The sequence below is a fragment of the Girardinichthys multiradiatus genome, chromosome 11 (genome assembly GCF_021462225.1).
Source record: "Girardinichthys multiradiatus isolate DD_20200921_A chromosome 11, DD_fGirMul_XY1, whole genome shotgun sequence".
NCBI classification, from domain to species: Eukaryota; Metazoa; Chordata; class Actinopteri; order Cyprinodontiformes; family Goodeidae; genus Girardinichthys; species Girardinichthys multiradiatus.
The window spans coordinates 31,033,172-31,055,593 of NC_061804.1; the positions used below are offsets into that span (position 1 = coordinate 31,033,172).

Genomic DNA, 22,422 nt, shown 5'->3' on the forward strand with positions numbered 1-22,422 from the left:
GTGCCGTACATTTGCAATTATGCCCCTTTTTTCTGATACCCAACTGCCCTCAGAAGTCATCTAATTAGTAAAGAAAAGTCAGAATTATAAATATAGCTTTTTTGTAAATGTTATTTTTTAAGGAACAATAGTTGAACCAAAAGCATCCTGAAGACCAAAAATCACAACAGACTTAGCTCAGTTTGGAGAACCTTTTGACAGCACAACTACTAGTCATCCACTCCACCAGTCTTGACTATGTAAGAGGGGCTAAAAAAAAAAACCCATAATTCAATGACACCTCTAAGAAGTGCCTTGTACAGTTTGCCATAAGCCAAGCCATTTGGGGGGATTAGTGGACATGGGGACAAATGTGCTCTTGTCAGATGAGACCAAAATCTTGACTTTCTGACCTGCATATGGAACACTAAGAGTGGCAGAAAATGAACACTAGTTATCACCCTGAAAATAATATTAACACAGTGAAACAGGTTGTAGGCAGTAACAGATGGATGGAGCTAAATACAGAGCAAACATGAAACCCCTCCTAGACTCAAGTCAGGTCAAGTTTATTTATATAGCGCTTTTCAGCAACAAGGCACTCAAGGTGCTGTACATACGGAAAAACATTACAATGATACAGAAAATCAAACAATAGAGGTAATTAAAAAAAATAAAAAATAAAATAAAGAGAATAGAATGATAGATAAGAAAATGAAAGGAAAATTGGACTGAAAAGATAACTAATAATGTTTAGATAGCACAGTCAAAGGCCACTCTAAACAAATAGGGTTTTAATCTTGATTTAAAGCAACCTAGGGTTTCGGCGCTTTTACAGTTTTCTGGGAGTTTATTCCAGATTAGTGGACCATAAGAACTAAAAGCTGCTTCTCCATCTTTGGTTCTGGTTCTGGGTATGCAGAGTAGATTTAAGCCAGAAGACCTGAGAGGTCTGGGTGGTTGATACACTGACAACAAGTCTGTAATGTATTTTGGTGCTAAGCCATTCAGTGATTTATAGACTAACAGAAGTATTTTAAACTCTATTCTCTGAGCTACAGGGAGCCGATGCAGGTACTTTAAAACCGGGGTGATGTGCTCCACTTTCTTAGTTCTAGTGAGGACGCGGGCAGCAGCGTTCTGGATCAACTGCAGCTGTCTGATCGACTTTTTAGGCAGACCTGTGAAGACACCGCCGCAGTAATCAATTCTACTAAAGATGAATGCATGAATTAGTTTTTCAAGGTCCTGCTGAGACATAAATCCTTTAATCCTGGAGATGTTCTTTTGGTGATAGAAGCGGGTACCAAAGACTTTACTCTAGGGCTGAGGAAAGGTGAAGATTAAATTATATTGAGTTTAAAACGGCCAAGTCAAAATCCAGATCTGAATTCAACTCAAAATCTGTGGTAAGACTAACTTCCAAATTGCTGCGCTCAGATATCTATCCATGTTTTTTGAGATTGAGCTTTTTTATAAAGAGGAAGAGGCAAACCCTTCAATCTCCCACAAGTATGAAGTTGTAATTACTGCAAAAGAGTGTTCTACAAACTATCAACTCAGGTGGCGGAATAGAAAAGAACTCAACTCTTTACCTATTTCTTCCACTTCACAAGTATATGGTATTTTTTGTTGGTCTGTCACAAAAAATCGCAATAATATACACACTGAATTGTGATTGTAATATGATAAAATTAGTATAAGCTATTGAGTAAAAAAACAAGCAAATACAAGTGAAATACACACACAGTTTGAGTTGTTTTTGTCTCTGTTCGTAACTAAGCATTCTGATGACTTTTAATTCCCTTCTTTCCATGCTCAAAGGTGGAAAACCCATCACAGTTTATTCAAGGCTATCGGGTTCTGTACCGACAAACATCTGGGTTGCCCTCCCCTGGGCCATGGCAAATCCAGGACATGAGAATTGCCTCAGAGAGGGACGTAACCCTTGCTGGTCTGAACAAAGGCATTGTCTACGAGATCAAGGTGCGACCATACTTCAATGAGTTCCAGGGAGCAGACAGCGAATCCATGACAGCACGTACCATGGAGGAAGGTAAGTGACAAAAACTAATTTTTTTTTAAATAATTTTAGTTTTTTTTTTTTTTTTTTCAACTTAATGAGGATGCTAATTTGGGATATAGCTATTATTCCACAAGCAGTAAGCCTCATGTTTTGTTTCTCTCTACTTTTGTGTTTAATTGCCACTGGTAAGAGCTTCATGGATAATGGCATTTCAAGTGCTCCCACCCACACTTACTGGTGCTGTGTTATATCCCGTGTGAAAACAGGTTTCTGAGACAGCACTGTGGGGCTCTTTGACAACTCAAGGCCTCTGTGGGATGGTGGGCATAAGGGGAGGGCAAACACCATCTCTTGTGACTTTAGTTCAGTTATATTTAAACAGAGAGAGCTCTGTTTAGCTCTGGACCCCTGCTGCCATGTTCCTGTCCAGACATGCATGATATGACTCCCTATCGCTAACACATTTACCAATCAGCCTTGAGGGTGGTAACACTTGTCTATGTCCTCATAGTTCTCCTATTGTGCAAGTCAATTGATGAGCTACTTATCGCTCCTGTCTAACATGTTTGCTGCTCAAATTGAATATTACACTGTGGCAAAAAAGGCTTAGAAATCAAAGCTTAGATTTTTTTTGCGTTGGATTTATCTGATGGTAGTTTTTTTTTTACAAGGCATTGCAAAAATGTTCATGCTCCTTATAGTTTTTCATCTTATGTTACAGTACAACCACAAATGTCAATGTATTTTATTGGGACTACATGTTATAGATCAGCAGAAAAGTAGTGAATAATTGTGAAGTGGAAGGATACATGGTATATCATTTTTTAAAATAAAAATCTGAATATCACAGCCCACTAATTCAGCCTCCTTTACTCTGATATCCCTCATTAAGATTCAGCACAACCAATTGCATTCATAACCACATAATTTGTAAAGAGAGTCTACCTGCGTATAATTTAATCTCAGGTTTGCTAGAGAGCCCTGGTGAACAGGCAGGATCTTGAAGACCTGAAGACAGACGTGTGAGATATGTTATCAGCAGGATAAGCTTATAAAATAATATTTCTAGCTTGAGCACCCCACTGTTTACCTAAACAGATACACAAAACCAGGGAAGAATTTACCAGAAAACTACATGAGAGGTACATGGTAACTCTTGAGGAGCTACATAGATTGACAGCTAAGGTAGGTGAATATTTTGACAGAACAACTATTAGTAGGGCACTCCACAAACAAGGCCCTGATGCAGAATGGCAAAGAAAGCCATTGTTAAAGGAAGTCACAAGCTACAGCTAGATTGTTGATGGGAATATGGATAAGGTAAATATACTATATTGCCAAACGTATTCGCTCACCCATCCAAATAATTGAAACTGTGTGTTCCAATGACTTCCATGGCCACAAGTGTATAAAACCAAGCATCTAGGCAAGCAGACTGTTTCTACAAACATTTTTGAAAGAATAGGTCGCTCTCCGGAGCTCAGTGAATTCCATCATGGTACTTTGACAGGATGTGCAACAAGTCCATTCGTGAAATTTCCTCGCTACTAAATATTCCACCATCAACTGTTAATGGTATTAAAGGAAAATTGAACCAATTGGGAATGACAGCAACTCAGCCACGAAGTGGTAGGCCACGTAACCTGACGGAGCAGGGAAAGCGGATGCTGACTCGCAATGGGTCCAGAGGTTGCTGACTTTCTCAGACGTCAGTCACTACAGAAATCCAAACTTTAGATTAGCTCAAGAACACAGATATTCATGGAATGGGTTCCATTGCTGAGCAGCTGCATCCAAGCCATAAATCAGTGATGCCAGCATGCCATCACTGGACTTCAGAGCAGTGAAGACGCGGTCTCTGGAGTGACGCATCGCGCTTCTCCATCTGATAGACAGATCTGGGTTTGGAGGTGGCCAGGAGAATAGGATTATGCTATGAGGTATGAGAAAAAAACTTAGAGGTTACAAAAGACTTAAGGCTGGGGTGGAGGTTTACCTTTCGACAGGAACAATGACCCTAAATATACTGAGCTACATAGGAATGGTTTAGATCAAAGCCTGTTTATGTGTTAGAATGACCTGGTCAAAGTACAGACCTAAATTCAACTCAGAATCTGTGCCAAGACTTAAAAACTAATGCTCATAGATGCTAACTAACCAGTCTTACTGAGCTTCAGCTATGAGATGTGCACAACTGTTATAGACATGCCCCACATGGCTTACTACAATAATTGTTGTCAAAGGTGGTTGTACAAGGTATTGACTTTAGAGGGCTAAATAGAAATGGATGCAATGCTTGTGAAATTTGTGAAATAGATGTATCCTTTCCTTCCACTTCTTAATAATCCACTATGTTTGTAGGTTTATCACATAAAATATTAAACATTTTGTGGCTATAACATGAAAAAATGTGAAACAGGGTTATGATTACTTTTGCAAGGCACTGCATATCCGAAAGTGTGTTTAAACAGAAACAGTTTGGTAAACATGATTAATGTTTACCAAACATTACCGATTTTACCTCTGGGTGAAACAAAATAAACTTCAGTTCTCTGCGATCAGGTACAACATTACTTGGACTGCAGAGGACACAATTTGCACTTGGACAAAGCTATGACGAGATCATTGATGTTTAAAGATATTTTTCCAATACATCTGTGTTTGAATGAAAAGAATCACAAGGCTTCCCAAAAGAAGGACAAGCTAAAACACTGCTTACAAACGGTGCAGAAAGAAAGGCTTACCTCACTGGGGCCCAATTAAAATGGCCACACAGGATCACTGGAGGTTTTTACCCACTGGGATACCTGCTGTATTTACTTGAGATACTGTGAACAAGGCGTTGTGGTACTGGAAACATGTGCTTGATCCACCCATTATCCAGAGCCTAGAATGTGTATAGTAGAATTCTGCAAAAATATCAGAAAAATACACTTATTATGCTTCAAAGACACATTGGCAGATTGGCTCTGCTTTTGCAAAACCTGATTATGTCGTGAGGTAATAAATATATTGAAATCCCTGCTCTTGGGCTGTGATAGTGCATTGATAAAAGGGAAAATAGTTATGAGGCTCATTGATCTTTAAAGCACTTAAGTGAATTGTTGGTCTGACTGGTTTTCTTTCTCTGTTGCTGTCATCTTTAGGGGCCTTAGACTCTTTCCAACACTGTCAGTGGCAAATTGGATGAAATAATAGTGTAATAAGGAAAGAGACAGGTGTAGCTCTGATGAAGAGAATAATTATAGAAATATATTTAAAGATTTGTTTTAGCAGAGGTAGGGCCGGGGCATCCTTTTTGGAAGAAATCTTATTGTAGATATACACTCACCAGCCAGTTTTTAAAGCACTCATTGCTAGTACCTGTATCCTCTGTTTGCCATTAGAACAGTCTGAATTCATCATGGCATTGATTCAACAAGGTGTTGGAAACATTCCTCAAAGATTTTGGTCCATATTGACATGATATCATCAGCTGCACATCCATGATACAAATCTTCTGTCTCACCATATCCCAAAGGTATTCTGTTGCATTGAGATCTGGTGGTTGTGGAGGGCATTTCAGTACAGTGAACTCATTGTCATAATCAAGAAACCAGTTTGAGATTGTCTGAGCTTTATGAAATGGGTCAGAAAATGGGTACACAACATGGTCAGCAATAATCCTCAGGTAGGCATTGACATTTAAAGGATATTCAGTTGGTACTAAGAGGTCCAAATTTTGACAAGAAAATATTTCTCCGGTACACATCACCACCACCAGTCTGAATTGCTGTTACAAGACAGAATTAATCCATGCTTTCACATTGTATCATCCAAATTCTGAATGTACTATTTGAATTTCAGAGCCCAAATGGAAACTCATTGGACCAGACAATGTTTTCCTAATTTAGTAGTGTCAAATTTTGGTGTGCCTGTATGAATGGTAGCCCAAGTTCCCTGTTCTTACGTAGTTGACAGGAATGTGGTCTTCTGCTGCTGCCTATCGACTTATGGTGTTATGTGTTAAAAGACAGTGTTCTACATACCTTATTTATGAGGGTTATCTGAGCTACTGTTACTTTCTATCATCTTGAACCAGTCAGCCCATTTTTCTCTCACCTCTAATATCCACAGCTGATGAATGGCCGAATGGATTAATTTAAATAGCCCTTTTCCAGTCATACTGACCACTCAAAGCACTTTACACTAGAGCTACATTCACAAACGTGCACACATTCATACAATGATTCACAGATCGGTAGGTCAACTTGAGGGGTTTATTGCCTTGCCCAGGGAACTTTGACATCATGTCAATGACATGTGGCAATAAGTAGCTGGAATCAAACCCACAACTTTTAGATTGCAAGACAACTATTCTGTCAACTGAGCCACAGTCGCCTACAAAGTTTTTTTTTTTTTCTTTTAAAATAACTACTGCTTATTGGTTGTTTGTTTTATTTTTTTTATCTACGTCTATCAGAGAGTGCTGATCCCAATAGATCAGCAGTTTCTGAAATACTCAGACCAGCCAAACTTGGTCCAACAACCATGAAAGTTTAAACTCTCATAAATCAATTTTTCCCATTCTGATGCCTTTGAACTTCAGCAAGTCATCTTCACCATATCCAGATTGCATTGCTGCCATGTAATTAGCTGATATGCATTTGGGTCTTGTGCAATTCAACAGGTGAACCTAATGAAGTAGCCATTGAGTACAGACAATCATTAGCCTATGTTTAAAATCTTATTTTGAATTTGAGATCTTTTCTAACTCACAAATAGTTAGTAAAAGTGTCACAAAACCTATGATGTTAAATGCTCTGTCACCTGTACAACAGGAAATGAAGCACCTTTAGTGGCTTTAGTTCAACTGCACAGCTGAGTAAATAAAAATCCATCTCTGAAACACATGAATTATTTTAAATAAGCTAGCAGCTACACTGGTCCTCAATACATGCAGACAAGAAAAATGCTCTTTGACATTTTGCACTGTTGTGATCATTTCTAGCAATGTTATCTTGAGTCATTACTGGTATTGTAGATATTATTCATCCTGAGGGAGTCTTCTCATACATTTAAGGGTTGCAGGACTATACATAATGCTTCCTGTTTTCTAATGCAGAGCATTTCAGTGACTGGAAAACCTCCATCTTCTTAAAGCAGCTTCTCTGAAATGAAATCTGAAAAAAGGTAGAGGATTTGCCTAATGATGCATTTTCATTCGATAATTAGAAATATAAGTAGTTCTGTGTTAAATCCCTTTAATGGCAGGATCTCATTTTGCTAAACTATAGTGTGGAACAGATTGCATGTTTGAGTGGAGAATTTGATTACCTTCCTTTTTTTAATAATAATGAAATATTCTTGTATCATTACATGTGCCAGTGGGAACACAAACATAGCCCATCTACGATACAGCATGGTATTCGGTTCATGTACTACAATACTGTGAATAAATATTTGCCCTGATACAAATTTCTTTTTGGGAGGCGGACGGTTGCTTTTCTTGCTTTTTTTGTTTTGTTTTTTTTTGTTTTTTTGTCACAGTTAAATGTTTTAGATCATCAAACAAATTGTAATATTGGTTAAAGATAACCTGAGTAAATGAAAAATGCTGTTTTTTAAATGATTATCTCATTCATTAAAGGAGAAAAGTTATCCAACCTGGCCCCTAGAAAAAATAATTGTTCCCAAAACCTAAAAACTTGTGATTCCACCTTCAGCAACTACAACTACCATCAGGCATGTTTTTTTTTGAAAACCTGGCCCACTTTTTTTTGCAGAACTGTTTTAATTCAGTTACACTCAAGGGTTTTTTGAATGAATGGCCTTCTTGAGACCAAAGTATCTCAATTCGATTAAAGTTCAGACTGTGACATTTGTTGTTTTTTTTTAGCCGTTCAGAGGTTAACCTGCTGGTGTACTTCAAATCATTGTCCTGCTACATAACCCAGGTGTGCTTGGGCTTACGTTCGCTAACTGATGGCCGGACATTCTCCTTCAGGATTTTCTGACAGAAAGCAGAATTCTTAATTCATCAAGAATCAGTTATGGAAAATTGTCCAGTTTCTGAAGAAGCAAAGCGTATCAAGACCACAATGTTTTATTGTAGGAATAATATTTGATATTTTTCTGAAATAGTGTTTTAGTTTTATGCCCAATGTAAACCACATTTCCAAAGAAATTCCACTTTTGTTTTGACATTCCCCAGATCATTTTCCCAAAAGTCTTGGCAATCATGAAAATATTTGTTTTTGTTTTGTTTTTTTTTGCAAATTTGAGGCAGGCCTGTGTGTGTGTGTGTGTGTGTGTGTGTGTGTGTGTGTGTGTGTGTGCACTTGTTTTTGTTACCATGGAAGGCCCAAACGCAGGGAGCCCACCAACAAAGTGGGGCTCTGTGTCTTTGTGGGTTCCAAAATCCTGGACCCCACATGGGAAACCACTCTAAAGCAGCTTGGGATGCTCTCCTAACATGCCTCATGCTTTTTTTTCACTTACCCCACTTGGTAGCAATGATTGGAAAAGTGTGTGCACAGTGTGTTTGCTCAGTAGAGACCCCTTGTCTGTGGGAAGTGGTACTGCAAGTATACACACTACAGGAAGTGTGTATCATTGAGCCCGCCTGGTCCAACTTTTGACCAATAAGAGTGGCCGATATCCCAAGAAAATATGTAATTTCCTGAAGTTTCAGAAAGTGGTTTTTGTATAATTCCTGTTATAAAATATTATAACAGCACTAGGTATTACAACCAAATTAAAGATTTAAAGCAGGTAATTATTATTTTAGTAAGCATAGCAACTAAAACAATAGTGTAAACATTTGCATAAGCCCCTGTGATAATTCATTGTCATTTTCTTTATTAAAATTCCTATATTACAATTGTAATTAATCTACATGCTATTTAATGTTCATTACACTTTTGTGCTTTATAAAAAATACACTCATTCTTTAGACTTATTTAGAAAAAAAATATCTTGTGCATTTTTTATATTCTGGACATAAGAAAAATGAAGGTATAAATAAATAGTTATTTAATATTTTCAATCAGTTTACTTATTAGTTTAATCTGCAGGTTTGTTAGCTACAGGTATGTTAGCTTCAAGCGGCTAACAACGCCAGCTTTACGGCACTTTATACGTTTACAACATTTTTACGGCACTTCATAACGTGTGACGGCGCCAGGCTGAAACTGCTCTATGTGAGGAGGAAACGCTGCAAAGGAAGACGAGACGCTACTCAGAACCAAACACAACATACGTGGTGAGTAAATTTACAGCATGTAAATACTAAATACAAGAAACTGATGTGGAAATGCTTTTAATCCAGACTCCGAGGGGGTTGTACGCAATGATTTAGGCTTCCCATTCGGTATTTTGTCACTTCGGTGGCGTAAGGATTTCCCCTAAAAGTCCGGCGTTTTAACTTGTCATTCATTTTAGCTTACAGTGATTTTAAACACAGTGGTGTAAAAGGAAACAACAGAATGTATAGTTGCTCCGTGTTATATTCGGGGTGAATTCCATGTTTTAATATTCCATAACAGCCGATCCCAGAACCGGACTCTGGCCGTAGTTGCTCGCCGAAACTTCTTAAAAACTCGCCAAACACTTGTTAAAGCTCAGTGTTATGTCTGTGTGTCTCTGTATGTCTCGAGAGGTTTTTTTTACGTGAAAGAATGCTGCAGTTTAATAAAATAAGCATTTTGACGCGAATAAAACTATCAAGAACGCTAGCACTGTATGCTAAGAACGTTAGCATATGTTCACTTTTAAAACAGACTCATAATAAAAATGAGTTGGTAGCTCCTTGAAATTAAAATGAGTTATATTGGTAAAGCTATTGAAATAACTTCACTTAGGCTGTTGATATTGACATAACTATCATTTAATTCAGCAGCCACGTGACGTCATACGTTAGCGTAATAATAATACATATTTACAGGTGCCATTCAAAAGACAAAATGTCACCTTACAAATAAAGTAAACCATCAATAACAACAAACCAGACACAAACATCAAATGTAATGTCTGGATTTACAAAGAGTAAGCAGTCTTGATTAGATTGGTTGTAAGTCTGGATATAAACAGGGAGAGTCTCAGTGTTGCTGATGTTTGTGGCCCTGTCCACATGAAAACAGGTTTGGAACTATTTGTATTCTTGGTTGGGTATACATTTCTATCATCTATGACTTAATGTAGACATAGCCAGAAGGATTCAGAGTTTGGGAGCAGAGGTGGAGAAACCTCTGCTCCCCATGGTGCTGAAGTGAGAAGAGCTTGCACTGAGGTGCATAGAATAGGAGGATATGAGGAGGTGGCAACGTGAATCAGATCGGACTTTGTTTGCAAACAGAAGAATTCTGAATTCCACTCTGAATATGTATAAAGCTGCAGTAGAACTGGTGTGATGAAATAAAGATGTTCCAGTGATGATCTGAGCTGTGGAGCAAGCTACATCTTAGGTATACAGTTATGGTGGAGCTCGTAGCTGCCCCTTCACCCCTGGTGCTTCAAGTTTGGATGCAGCACTATGGCTTTGCTGGTCTGTGTTGGACATGTTACTTTTTAAAAACGCTAGTTATAGTTGCAAGTTATTCTCATATAATTGTCTCTTTGGTTGGGTTGGAGCACCCCTATTGGATAATGGTAGGGGAAATGCCACTTTTGAACTATTTAGAGTTTCTCCATCTAGTTTTCAGTCTGTGCATCCTAAACACCTACCCACTTAATTAAAGGGCTGTTTCAGGCCTTTTTTGGATTTGATAGGAACTGTGACTGGTTAAAAGTACCAAAGCTCAGCTTCCTTCTGGCAAACATTTTCATTAATATAGGCAGATTTTTTGAAAGAGATTATAGAAAAATATTCTGTGTTTTTTTTATTCACTCTTGTTCTCTTAGTTCTCCATCTGGCCAGTTTTATTCCTTCAGACTCCATACAGTGCATGATTACAAATCTTTTTAAATTAATATAGAGTGCTTATATATATTATAATGCTTATTAGTTGTCTGTGTCATGTTTAAAATTTTTTTTTTAGCGCCAAAAATGTCTAAAAGGAAGGCAAGAAAAAAGCCTGCTGATGAAGCAACCTTTTACATTCAATCTTCAAAGGACAAACCAGGATTAATGGAAAGATTTATTGATGATCACAAAGGTAAGAAACTCATTTTTGGACCATTTACCCAAGGATTGATTTATGTTTTTATAAAATGACATATAAAAAACAACCAAATTCATATTGGGTGTTGTATTTTTGATTTCTAAGGAAGAATTTAACATCATAAGATATTACCACATTTATATGGTTAATGGTTTATGTAAAAATTAAAAAATAATTCAATTTTTCCTAACCATTGTGTTTATTTAAAATGCCCTTGCAGGAAGGGGTGTGTTTGCTACCCAGCCCATTGAACAAGGAGATTTCGTCTTAGAATACAGGGGTCAACTTCTATCAGCAGATAAATGCCAAACAAGAAAGTACTCTGAAAAGGAGAGTACATTTCTCTTTGAGTTTGAATGGCAGAATCGTCACTGGTGGTATGTCCAAATATCTTCTATAGAGGAGTTATGAACTCTAAAACGAGACTGGAATTCAAGCCCCTTAATCAGTGATAGTCACTTAGAAGCAATATCTCAACAACACATCATACATGTACTATTGAAAAATTATTTGTTTTGTGTGGCTGTCAAAAAGACATTCAATCTGCCTCACAACTTTGTCTTTTGAAATAGGTTTTTATATAGGTTTTTATTTCTGTAAGCATACTTTTATTTTACTGAAAGACTAGTTATATTATGCAAAATGTTTGATGTCTTTTATTTCTCTCCTAGCATTGATGCTTCAATAGAGGATGGCTCTCTGGGAAGATTAGTGAACGACAACCACAAGTCTCCAAACTGCAACATGAAAAAAATAATAGTAAATGATCAACCCCATTTGTGCCTGTTTGCCATCAAAAAAATAGAAATAGGAACTGAAATTGATTACAACTATGGTGATTCTAAATGGCCATGGCGTGAAAAAGTAAGTTAATAAAATCAAGTATGCAAGTTGCAATATTAATTAGGTATACAAAATCTTAATTTTTGTCTCTTGAATGACTCTCAGGCTCCTACTGCTGTAGCTGAGCCAGCCAGAACCTCGTGGGACTCTTTCCCTGATGACAGCATCACACAGGATGCCAGCCTACAGGTAACATTCAGTTAGACTTTGTTGTGAGAAATAAATTTTGGAGACCTGCTCTCATTCCCTTAGTTTACATGCTTGTTAGTTTAGCTTGTGTTGGGAAGCTATTTTTTAGTCAGAAGGTACCATAAACAGCATTCAGCCAGTCAACTGATCACATGTTTTTAATGGTTCTCCTCATGGAGCCCAAACAAGCCAGTGGCATACACACCTTCAGATGGATTGTTGAAACGTGCTTCCATGTGGGGTCCAACCAGGCCAGTCACTAACACACGCATAACAGTAATGGATTTCTGAAATGTGCCTCCTTGTGGGGCCCTCCCGTGTGGATCTAAGCTTTTGTTATATTTCTAGATCATAGTTGTAGTACCTGACATTATGGAAGCACATTATATTACAGCTATAATTCTGCACATCTTCAACAGCTAAACTGTCAGGCTGAAGGATGCTCCACTACATCCATAAAGATGCTTTTATAGGACCTGATTAGAAATCCAGAACTGACTGGAACACTTGTAGTTAGAAGTGCTCTTTTGGTTTTGGGGACTATCTTTACAGGTCTTGAGTCTGTCATTTATGTTATCTGTATGATGTTAGTAAGTTATTTGTGGTTTTAATTCCAGGTGACAGGCTCGCAGTCATCTACTGCTGTAGCTGAGCCAGCCAGAACCTCGTGGGACTCTTTCCCTGATGACAGCATCACACAGGATGCCAGCCTACAGGTAACATTCAGTTAGACTTTGTTGTGAGAAATAAACTTTGGAGACCTGCTCTCATTCCCTTAGTTTACATGCTTGTTAGTTTAGCTTGTGTTGGGAAACTATTTTTTAGTCAGAAGGTACCATAAACAGCATTCAGCCAGTCATCTGATCACATGTTTTTAATGGTTCTCCTCATGGAGCCCAAACAAGCCAGTGGCATACACACCTTCAGATGGATTGTTGAAACGTGCTTCCATGTGGGGTCCAACCAGGCCAGTCACTTACACACGCATAACAGTAATGGATTTCTGAAATGTGCCTCCTTGTGGGGCCCTCCCGTGTGGATCTAAGCTTTTGTTATATTTCTAGATCATAGTTGTAGTACCTGACATTATGGAAGCACATTATATTACAGCTATAATTCTGCACATCTTCAACAGCTAAACTGTCAGGCTGAAGGATGCTCCACTACATCCATAAAGATGCTTTTATAGGACCTGATTAGAAATCCAGAACTGACTGGAACACTTGTAGTTAGAAGTGCTCTTTTGGTTTTGGGGACTATCTTTACAGGTCTTGAGTCTGTCATTTATGTTATCTGTATGATGTTAGTAAGTTATTTGTGGTTTTAATTCCAGGTGACAGGCTCGCAGTCATCTACTGCTGTAGCTGAGCCAGCCAGAACCTCGTGGGACTCTTTCCCTGATGACAGCATCACACAGGATGCCAGCCTACAGGTAACATTCAGTTAGACTTTGTTGTGAGAAATAAACTTTGGAGACCTGCTCTCATTCCCTTAGTTTACATGCTTGTTAGTTTAGCTTGTGTTGGGAAACTATTTTTTAGTCAGAAGGTACCATAAACAGCATTCAGCCAGTCATCTGATCACATGTTTTTAATGGTTTCCTCATGGAGCCCAAACAAGCCAGTGGCATACACACCTTCAGATGGATTGTTGAAATGTGCTTCCATGTGGGGTCCAACCAGGCCAGTCACTTACACACGCATAACAGTAATGGATTTCTGAAATGTGCCTCCTTGTGGGGCCCTCCCGTGTGGATCTAAGCTTTTGTTATATTTCTAGATCATAGTTGTAGTACCTGACATTATGGAAGCACATTATATTACAGCTATAATTCTGCACATCTTCAACAGCTAAACTGTCAGGCTGAAGGATGCTCCACTACATCCATAAAGATGCTTTTATAGGACCTGATTAGAAATCCAGAACTGACTGGAACACTTGTAGTTAGAAGTGCTCTTTTGGTTTTGGGGACTATCTTTACAGGTCTTGAGTCTGTCATTTATGTTATCTGTATGATGTTAGTAAGTTATTTGTGGTTTTAATTCCAGGTGACAGGCTCGCAGTCATCTACTGCTGTAGCTGAGCCAGCCAGAAACTCGTGGGACTCTTTCCCTGATGACAGCATCACACAGGATGCCAGCCTACAGGTAACATTCAGTTAGACTTTGTTGTGAGAAATAAATTTTGGAGACCTGCTCTCATTCCCTTAGTTTACATGCTTGTTAGTTTAGCTTGTGTTGGGAAACTATTTTTTAGTCAGAAGGTACCATAAACAGCATTCAGCCAGTCATCTGATCACATGTTTTTAATGGTTCTCCTCATGGAGCCCAAACAAGCCAGTGGCATACACACCTTCAGATGGATTGTTGAAACGTGCTTCCATGTGGGGTCCAACCAGGCCAGTCACTTACACACGCATAACAGTAATGGATTTCTGAAATGTGCCTCCTTGTGGGGCCCTCCCGTGTAGATCTAAGCTTTTGTTATATTTCTAGATCATAGTTGTAGTACCTGACATTATGGAAGCACATTATATTACAGCTATAATTCTGCACATCTTCAACAGCTAAACTGTCAGGCTGAAGGATGCTCCACTACATCCATAAAGATGCTTTTATAGGACCTGATTAGAAATCCAGAACTGACTGGAACACTTGTAGTTAGAAGTGCTCTTTTGGTTTTGGGGACTATCTTTACAGGTCTTGAGTCTGTCATTTATGTTATCTGTATGATGTTAGTAAGTTATTTGTGGTTTTAATTCCAGGTGACAGGCTCGCAGTCATCTACTGCTGTAGCTGAGCCAGCCAGAACCTCGTGGGACTCTTTCCCTGATGACAGCATCACACAGGATGCCAGCCTACAGGTAACATTCAGTTAGACTTTGTTGTGAGAAATAAACTTTGGAGACCTGCTCTCATTCCCTTAGTTTACATGCTTGTTAGTTTAGCTTGTGTTGGGAAACTATTTTTTAGTCAGAAGGTACCATAAACAGCATTCAGCCAGTCATCTGATCACATGTTTTTAATGGTTTCCTCATGGAGCCCAAACAAGCCAGTGGCATACACACCTTCAGATGGATTGTTGAAATGTGCTTCCATGTGGGGTCCAACCAGGCCAGTCACTTACACACGCATAACAGTAATGGATTTCTGAAATGTGCCTCCTTGTGGGGCCCTCCCGTGTGGATCTAAGCTTTTGTTATATTTCTAGATCATAGTTGTAGTACCTGACATTATGGAAGCACATTATATTACAGCTATAATTCTGCACATCTTCAACAGCTAAACTGTCAGGCTGAAGGATGCTCCACTACATCCATAAAGATGCTGTTATAGGACCTGATTAGAAATCCAGAACTGACTGGAACACTTGTAGTTAGAAGTGCTCTTTTGGTTTTGGGGACTATCTTTACAGGTCTTGAGTCTGTCATTTATGTTATCTGTATGATGTTAGTAAGTTATTTGTGGTTTTAATTCCAGGTGACAGGCTCGCAGTCATCTACTGCTGTAGCTGAGCCAGCCAGAACCTCGTGGGACTCTTTCCCTGATGACAGCATCACACAGGATGCCAGCCTACAGGTAACATTCAGTTAGACTTTGTTGTGAGAAATAAATTTTGGAGTCCTGCTCTCATTCCCTTAGTTTACATGCTTGTTAGTTTAGCTTGTGTTGGGAAGCTATTTTTTAGTCTGAAGGTACCATAAACAGCATTCAGCCAGTCATCTGATCACATGTTTTTAATGGTTCTCCTCATGGAGCCCAAACAAGCCAGTGGCATACACACCTTCAGATGGATTGTTGAAACGTGCTTCCATGTGGGGTCCAACCAGGCCAGTCACTTACACACGCATAACAGTAGTGGATTTCTGAAATGTGCCTTCTTGTGGGGCCCTCCCGTGTGGATCTAAGCTTTTGTTATATTTCTAGATCATAGTTGTAGTACCTGACATTATGGAAGCACATTATATTACAGCTATAATTCTGCACATCTTCAACAGCTAAACTGTCAGGCTGAAGGATGCTCCACTACATCCATAAAGATGCTGTTATAGGACCTGATTAGAAATCCAGAACTGGCTGGAACACTTGTAGTTAGAAGTGCTCTTTTGGTTTTGGGGACTATCTTTACAGGTCTTGAGTCTGTCATTTATGTTATCTGTATGATGTTAGTAAGTTATTTGTGGTTTTAATTCCAGGTGACAGGCTCGCAGTCATCTACTGCTGTAGCTGAGCCAGCCAGAAACTCGTGGGACTCTTTCCCTGATGACAGCATCACACAGGATGCCAGCCTACAGGTAACATTCAGTTAGACTTTGTTGTGAGACATAAACTTTGGAGACCTGCTCTCATTCCCTTAGTTTACATGCTTGTTAGTTTAGCTTGTGTTGGGAAACTATTTTTTAGTCAGAAGGTACCATAAACAGCATTCAGCCAGTCATCTGATCACATGTTTTTAATGGTTCTCCTCATGGAGCCCAAACAAGCCAGTGGCATACACACCTTCAGATGGATTGTTGAAACGTGCTTCCATGTGGGGTCCAACCAGGCCAGTCACTTACACACGCATAACAGTAATGGATTTCTGAAATGTGCCTCCTTGTGGGGCCCTCCCGTGTGGATCTAAGCTTTTGTTATATTTCTAGATCATAGTTGTAGTACCTGACATTATGGAAGCACATTATATTACAGCTATAATTCTGCACATCTTCAGCAGCTAAACTGTCAGGCTGAAGGATGCTCCACTACATCCATAAAGATGCTTTTATAGGACCTGATTAGAAATCCAGAACTGGCTGGAACACTTGTAGTTAGAAGTGCTCTTTTGGTTTTGGGGACTATCTTTACAGGTCTTGAGTCTGTCATTTATGTTATCTGTATGATGTTAGTAAGTTATTTGTGGTTTTAATTCCAGGTGACAGGCTCGCAGTCATCTACTGCTGTAGCTGAGCCAGCCAGAACCTCGTGGGACTCTTTCCCTGATGACAGCATCACACAGGATGCCAGCCTACAGGTAACATTCAGTTAGACTTTGTTGTGAGAAATAAACTTTGGAGTCCTGCTCTCATTCCCTTAGTTTACATGCTTGTTAGTTTAGCTTGTGTTGGGAAGCTATTTTTTAGTCTGAAGGTACCATAAACAGCATTCAGCCAGTCATCTGATCACATGTTTTTAATGGTTCTCCTCATGGAGCCCAAACAAGCCAGTGGCATACACACCTTCAGATGGATTGTTGAAACGTGCTTCCATGTGGGGTCCAACCAGGCCAGTCACTTACACACGCATAACAGTAGTGGATTTCTGAAATGTGCCTCCTTGTGGGGCCCTCCCGTGTGGATCTAAGCTTTTGTTATATTTCTAGATCATAGTTGTAGTACCTGACATTATGGAAGCACATTATATTACAGCTATAATTCTGCACATCTTCAACAGCTAAACTGTCAGGCTGAAGGATGCTCCACTACATCCATAAAGATGCTTTTATAGGACCTGATTAGAAATCCAGAACTGACTGGAACACTTGTAGTTAGAAGTGCTCTTTTGGTTTTGGGGACTATCTTTACAGGTCTTGAGTCTGTCATTTATGTTATCTGTATGATGTTAGTAAGTTATTTGTGGTTTTAATTCCAGGTGACAGGCTCGCAGTCATCTACTGCTGTAGCTGAGCCAGCCAGAACATCGTGGGACTCTTTCCCTGATGACAGCATCACACAGGATGCCAGCCTACAGGTAACATTCAGTTAGACTTTGTTGTGAGACATAAACTTTGGAGACCTGCTCTCATTCCCTTAGTTTACATGCTTGTTAGTTTAGCTTGTGTTGGGAAGCTATTTTTTAGTCAGAAGGTACCATAAACAGCATTCAGCCAGTCATCTGATCACATGTTTTTAATGGTTCTCCTCATGGAGCCCAAACAAGCCAGTGGCATACACACCTTCAGATGGATTGTTAAAACGTGCTTCCATGTGGGGTCCAACCAGGCCAGTCACTTACACACGCATAACAGTAATGGATTTCTGAAATGTGCCTCCTTGTGGGGCCCTCCCGTGTGGATCTAAGCTTTTGTTATATTTCTAGATCATAGTTGTAGTACCTGACATTATGGAAGCACATTATATTACAGCTATAATTCTGCACATCTTCAACAGCTAAACTGTCAGGCTGAAGGATGCTCCACTACATCCATAAAGATGCTTTTATAGGACCTGATTAGAAATCCAGAACTGACTGGAACACTTGTAGTTAGAAGTGCTCTTTTGGTTTTGGGGACTATCTTTACAGGTCTTGAGTCTGTCATTTATGTTATCTGTATGATGTTAGTAAGTTATTTGTGGTTTTAATTCCAGGTGACAGGCTCGCAGTCATCTACTGCTGTAGCTGAGCCAGCCAGAACCTCGTGGGACTCTTTCCCTGATGACAGCATCACACAGGATGCCAGCCTACAGGTAACATTCAGTTAGACTTTGTTGTGAGAAATAAACTTTGGAGACCTGCTCTCATTCCCTTAGTTTACATGCTTGTTAGTTTAGCTTGTGTTGGGAAACTATTTTTTAGTCAGAAGGTACCATAAACAGCATTCAGCCAGTCATCTGATCACATGTTTTTAATGGTTTCCTCATGGAGCCCAAACAAGCCAGTGGCATACACACCTTCAGATGGATTGTTGAAACGTGCTTCCATGTGGGGTCCAACCAGGCCAGTCACTTACACACGCATAACAGTAATGGATTTCTGAAATGTGCCTCCTTGTGGGGCCCTCCCGTGTGGATCTAAGCTTTTGTTATATTTCTAGATCATAGTTGTAGTACCTGACATTATGGAAGCACATTATATTACAGCTATAATTCTGCACATCTTCAACAGCTAAACTGTCAGGCTGAAGGATGCTCCACTACATCCATAAAGATGCTTTTATAGGACCTGATTAGAAATCCAGAACTGACTGGAACACTTGTAGTTAGAAGTGCACTTTTGGTTTTGGGGACTATCTTTACAGGTCTTGAGTCTGTCATTTATGTTATCTGTATGATGTTAGTAAGTTATTTGTGGTTTTAATTCCAGGTGACAGGCTCGCAGTCATCTACTGCTGTAGCTGAGCCAGCCAGAAACTCGTGGGACTCTTTCCCTGATGACAGCATCACACAGGATGCCAGCCTACAGGTAACATTCAGTTAGACTTTGTTGTGAGAAATAAATTTTGGAGACCTGCTCTCATTCCCTTAGTTTACATGCTTGTTAGTTTAGCTTGTGTTGGGAAACTATTTTTTAGTCAGAAGGTACCATAAACAGCATTCAGCCAGTCATCTGATCACATGTTTTTAATGGTTTCCTCATGGAGCCCAAACAAGCCAGTGGCATACACACCTTCAGATAGATTGTTGAAGCGTGCTTCCATGTGGGGTCCAACCAGGCCAGTCACTTACACACGCATAACAGTAATGGATTTCTGAAATGTGCCTCCTTGTGGGGCCCTCCCGTGTGGATCTAAGCTTTTGTTATATTTCTAGATCATAGTTGTAGTACCTGACATTATGGAAGCACATTATATTAACATTCATTTAGACTTGTGAGAAATAAACTTTGGAGACCTATTTTTGTTCACTTAGTTTACATGCTTGTCCCCGTAGATTGCTTTTAGTTGAGAAGCTGTTATTTAGTCAGAATTTGGTTTTATTTAATTTGTTAAGCTGATGTGTAAGGAAGGAATCCATGATTGGTGTGTACCCTTTTGCTGATTGTAAAGTAGGATACCTTAAACAGCGTTCAACCCATTTGTTTTTGTTGTAAGAAGTAATCTTTGGAGCCTTTTACTTGTTCTCTCGGTAACAATTTCTTTGCATTGTATGTGTCCTTGTGGGGACCATTGATCCAAGGTTTTGACATATTTTCGATCATATTTGCAGCACCGGTCATTTATCAGTTAAGGCAGTCAATAGAAACTTCAGTTATTTACAGCAAATAAATTCCAGTGTTTTACAGTCATGCACTACATCATTAGCTTACATATACTGTAACCACACATTTCTTTTCATCATCCCCATATAGCTATCAATCATCAAAGGAGTGTCTCTAGTGGACTACTCAGACAGTGATGATGATTCCCAAAAAGACGTCTCTGCACCTCTACAAAAGCAAATAAAAAGAACAACAATAATGGTAAAGACATACAATTATTTTTAAAATCTAAAAAGTCACAAGAAACTAATTTATTTTTTTTAATAACTGTGTGTCTGCACGTACAATCACAGGAATTGAATAATTATAGCTTGATATAATCTTTTAACAGATGAATAAAGTTCCAAGTTTTTCTGATGCTATCTACAATTCAAGTAATGACTGTATGGAAGGCCCTTCAACCTCATTCGCAATGGATTCACAAAGGCCTATAAGAGGAACTTACTTCTCTGTAAGCCTCATGAATTAATGTCATTTAAAGAGTAATACCAGAGTAGACTTTTGATATGATTGCTTAAAATGAAAGGCGTTCATTGCTATAGCATGTTTTACTAATTTTCTTGTTCTTGTTGCTTGTTCATCTTGTTCAGTTGACAACTTTTTTTTTTAAATTGCCCAAATCTTTGCATATATGTCTTTTATTTTCTTAAAATTTGATATTTTCCTTAACATTGCATTTTACTTTATCTGTTTGGATCTAAATTTACTCAAAACAAGAGTATATTAAACTTGACCAAGCACTCTCATACAGGTGCATTTATAAAAATTAGAATATTGCTCAAAAGTGCAACATTTCTTGCCAGTCATTTCAAAAAGTGAAACAATTGTTTTATAGATTTATTGCACATTGAGTAGAATATTTCAAGCTTTTATTTCTTGTAATTTAGACAATTATGGCTTTCAGGTAAAGAGAGCTCAGAATTTTGTTTCTCAGAATATTAGAATATCACATTAGACCAACCAAAAAGGATGTTTTAAGCTCTACTGTCAAGTTTCTCAACAGTATGTCCATTTCCATGCACTAAGAATCTGGTTGGGCTCCTCTTGCATGAATGATTGCATCAATGCACCGTGACATAGAGTCCATCAGCCTGTGGTTTTGCATAGCTGTAATGGAAGCCCAGATTGCTTTGATAGTTGCCTTTAGGTCATCTGCCTTTTTAGGTCTGATGTCTCTCATCTTGCGCTTGACAACATCCCATAGATTTTCTATGGGGTTAAAGGTCAGGGGAGTTTGCTGGCCAATCAAGAACAGGAATACCATAGTCATTGGACTAGGTTCTGGTACTTTTGGCAGTGTGGGCAGGTGCCAAGTCCTCCTGGAAAACAAACCCAGCATCTCCATACAGCTTGTCAGCAGAGAGAACTTTGTCAGAGAACAAACTCTAGAACTCCCTGCTAGATGGCTGCATTGGCTATGAACTTCAGACCCAGTGGACCAGAACCAGCAGATAACATGGCACCCCAAACCATCACTGACTATGGAAACTTCACATTGGACTTAAAACAACTTGGATTATGTGCCTCTTCATTCTTCCTCCAGTGTCTGCAACCTTGATTTCCAAATGAAATGCAGAATTTACTTTCAGCTGAAAACAGGACTCTGGACCATTGAGCAACAGTCGAGTTCCTGTGCCTAGGTGAGATGATTTGGATGTTGTCTCTGGTTCTGGAGTGGCTTGACACCAGGAATGCGACGTTTATAGCCCATGTCTAGTATTCATTTGTGTGCTGGCTCTTGATGCTCCAGCCTCAGCCCACTCATTGTCAACCTTGACAACCCCCTCAAGGCTGCTGTTCTCGCTGTTGTTTTTGCATCTTTTACCAAACTTCTTTTTTCACACTCAATTTTCTGTTACTGTGCTTTGATCCAGAACTTTGTGCGCAAATTGCTTTTAGCAATGAACTTTTGTGGCTTCCCCTCCTTGTAAAGGGTGTAGATGACTGTCTTCTGGCCATCTGTGAAGTTAGCAGTCTTCCCCGTGATTGTATCTCTACTGACCCAGAGTGAAAGACGGTTTGAAGGATCAGAACACCTTTGTAGACGTTTGGAATTAATTAGCTGATTAAGGTGTGAAACAATGAGTTTCCAATAATTAACTTCCTCACAGTATTCTGAATTTGGGGTTTACTAGTAAGCCATAATCATCAAAATTATGGGAAACAAGGACGTGGAATATATCACTCTGTGATAATTCTATATGAGATATGAGTTCCATTTTCTGAGATGACTGGCAAAAAATACACTGCTCAAACAAATAAAGGGAACACTTAAACAACACAATATAACTCC

At 39.0% G+C, this 22,422-nt stretch overlaps 1 protein-coding gene across 1 annotated transcript in view; it reads left to right on the plus strand.

Moving 5' to 3' along the window:
* LOC124876153 (roundabout homolog 2-like) overlaps positions 1-22,422 on the plus strand; it is a 166,683-nt gene that overhangs the window by 109,053 nt on the left and 35,208 nt on the right. Inside the window, exon 15 of the mRNA XM_047378688.1 lies at positions 1,804-2,035. Within this exon, the coding sequence (XP_047234644.1) occupies positions 1,804-2,035 (232 nt within the window). The remainder of the gene's footprint in view (positions 1-1,803; positions 2,036-22,422) is intronic.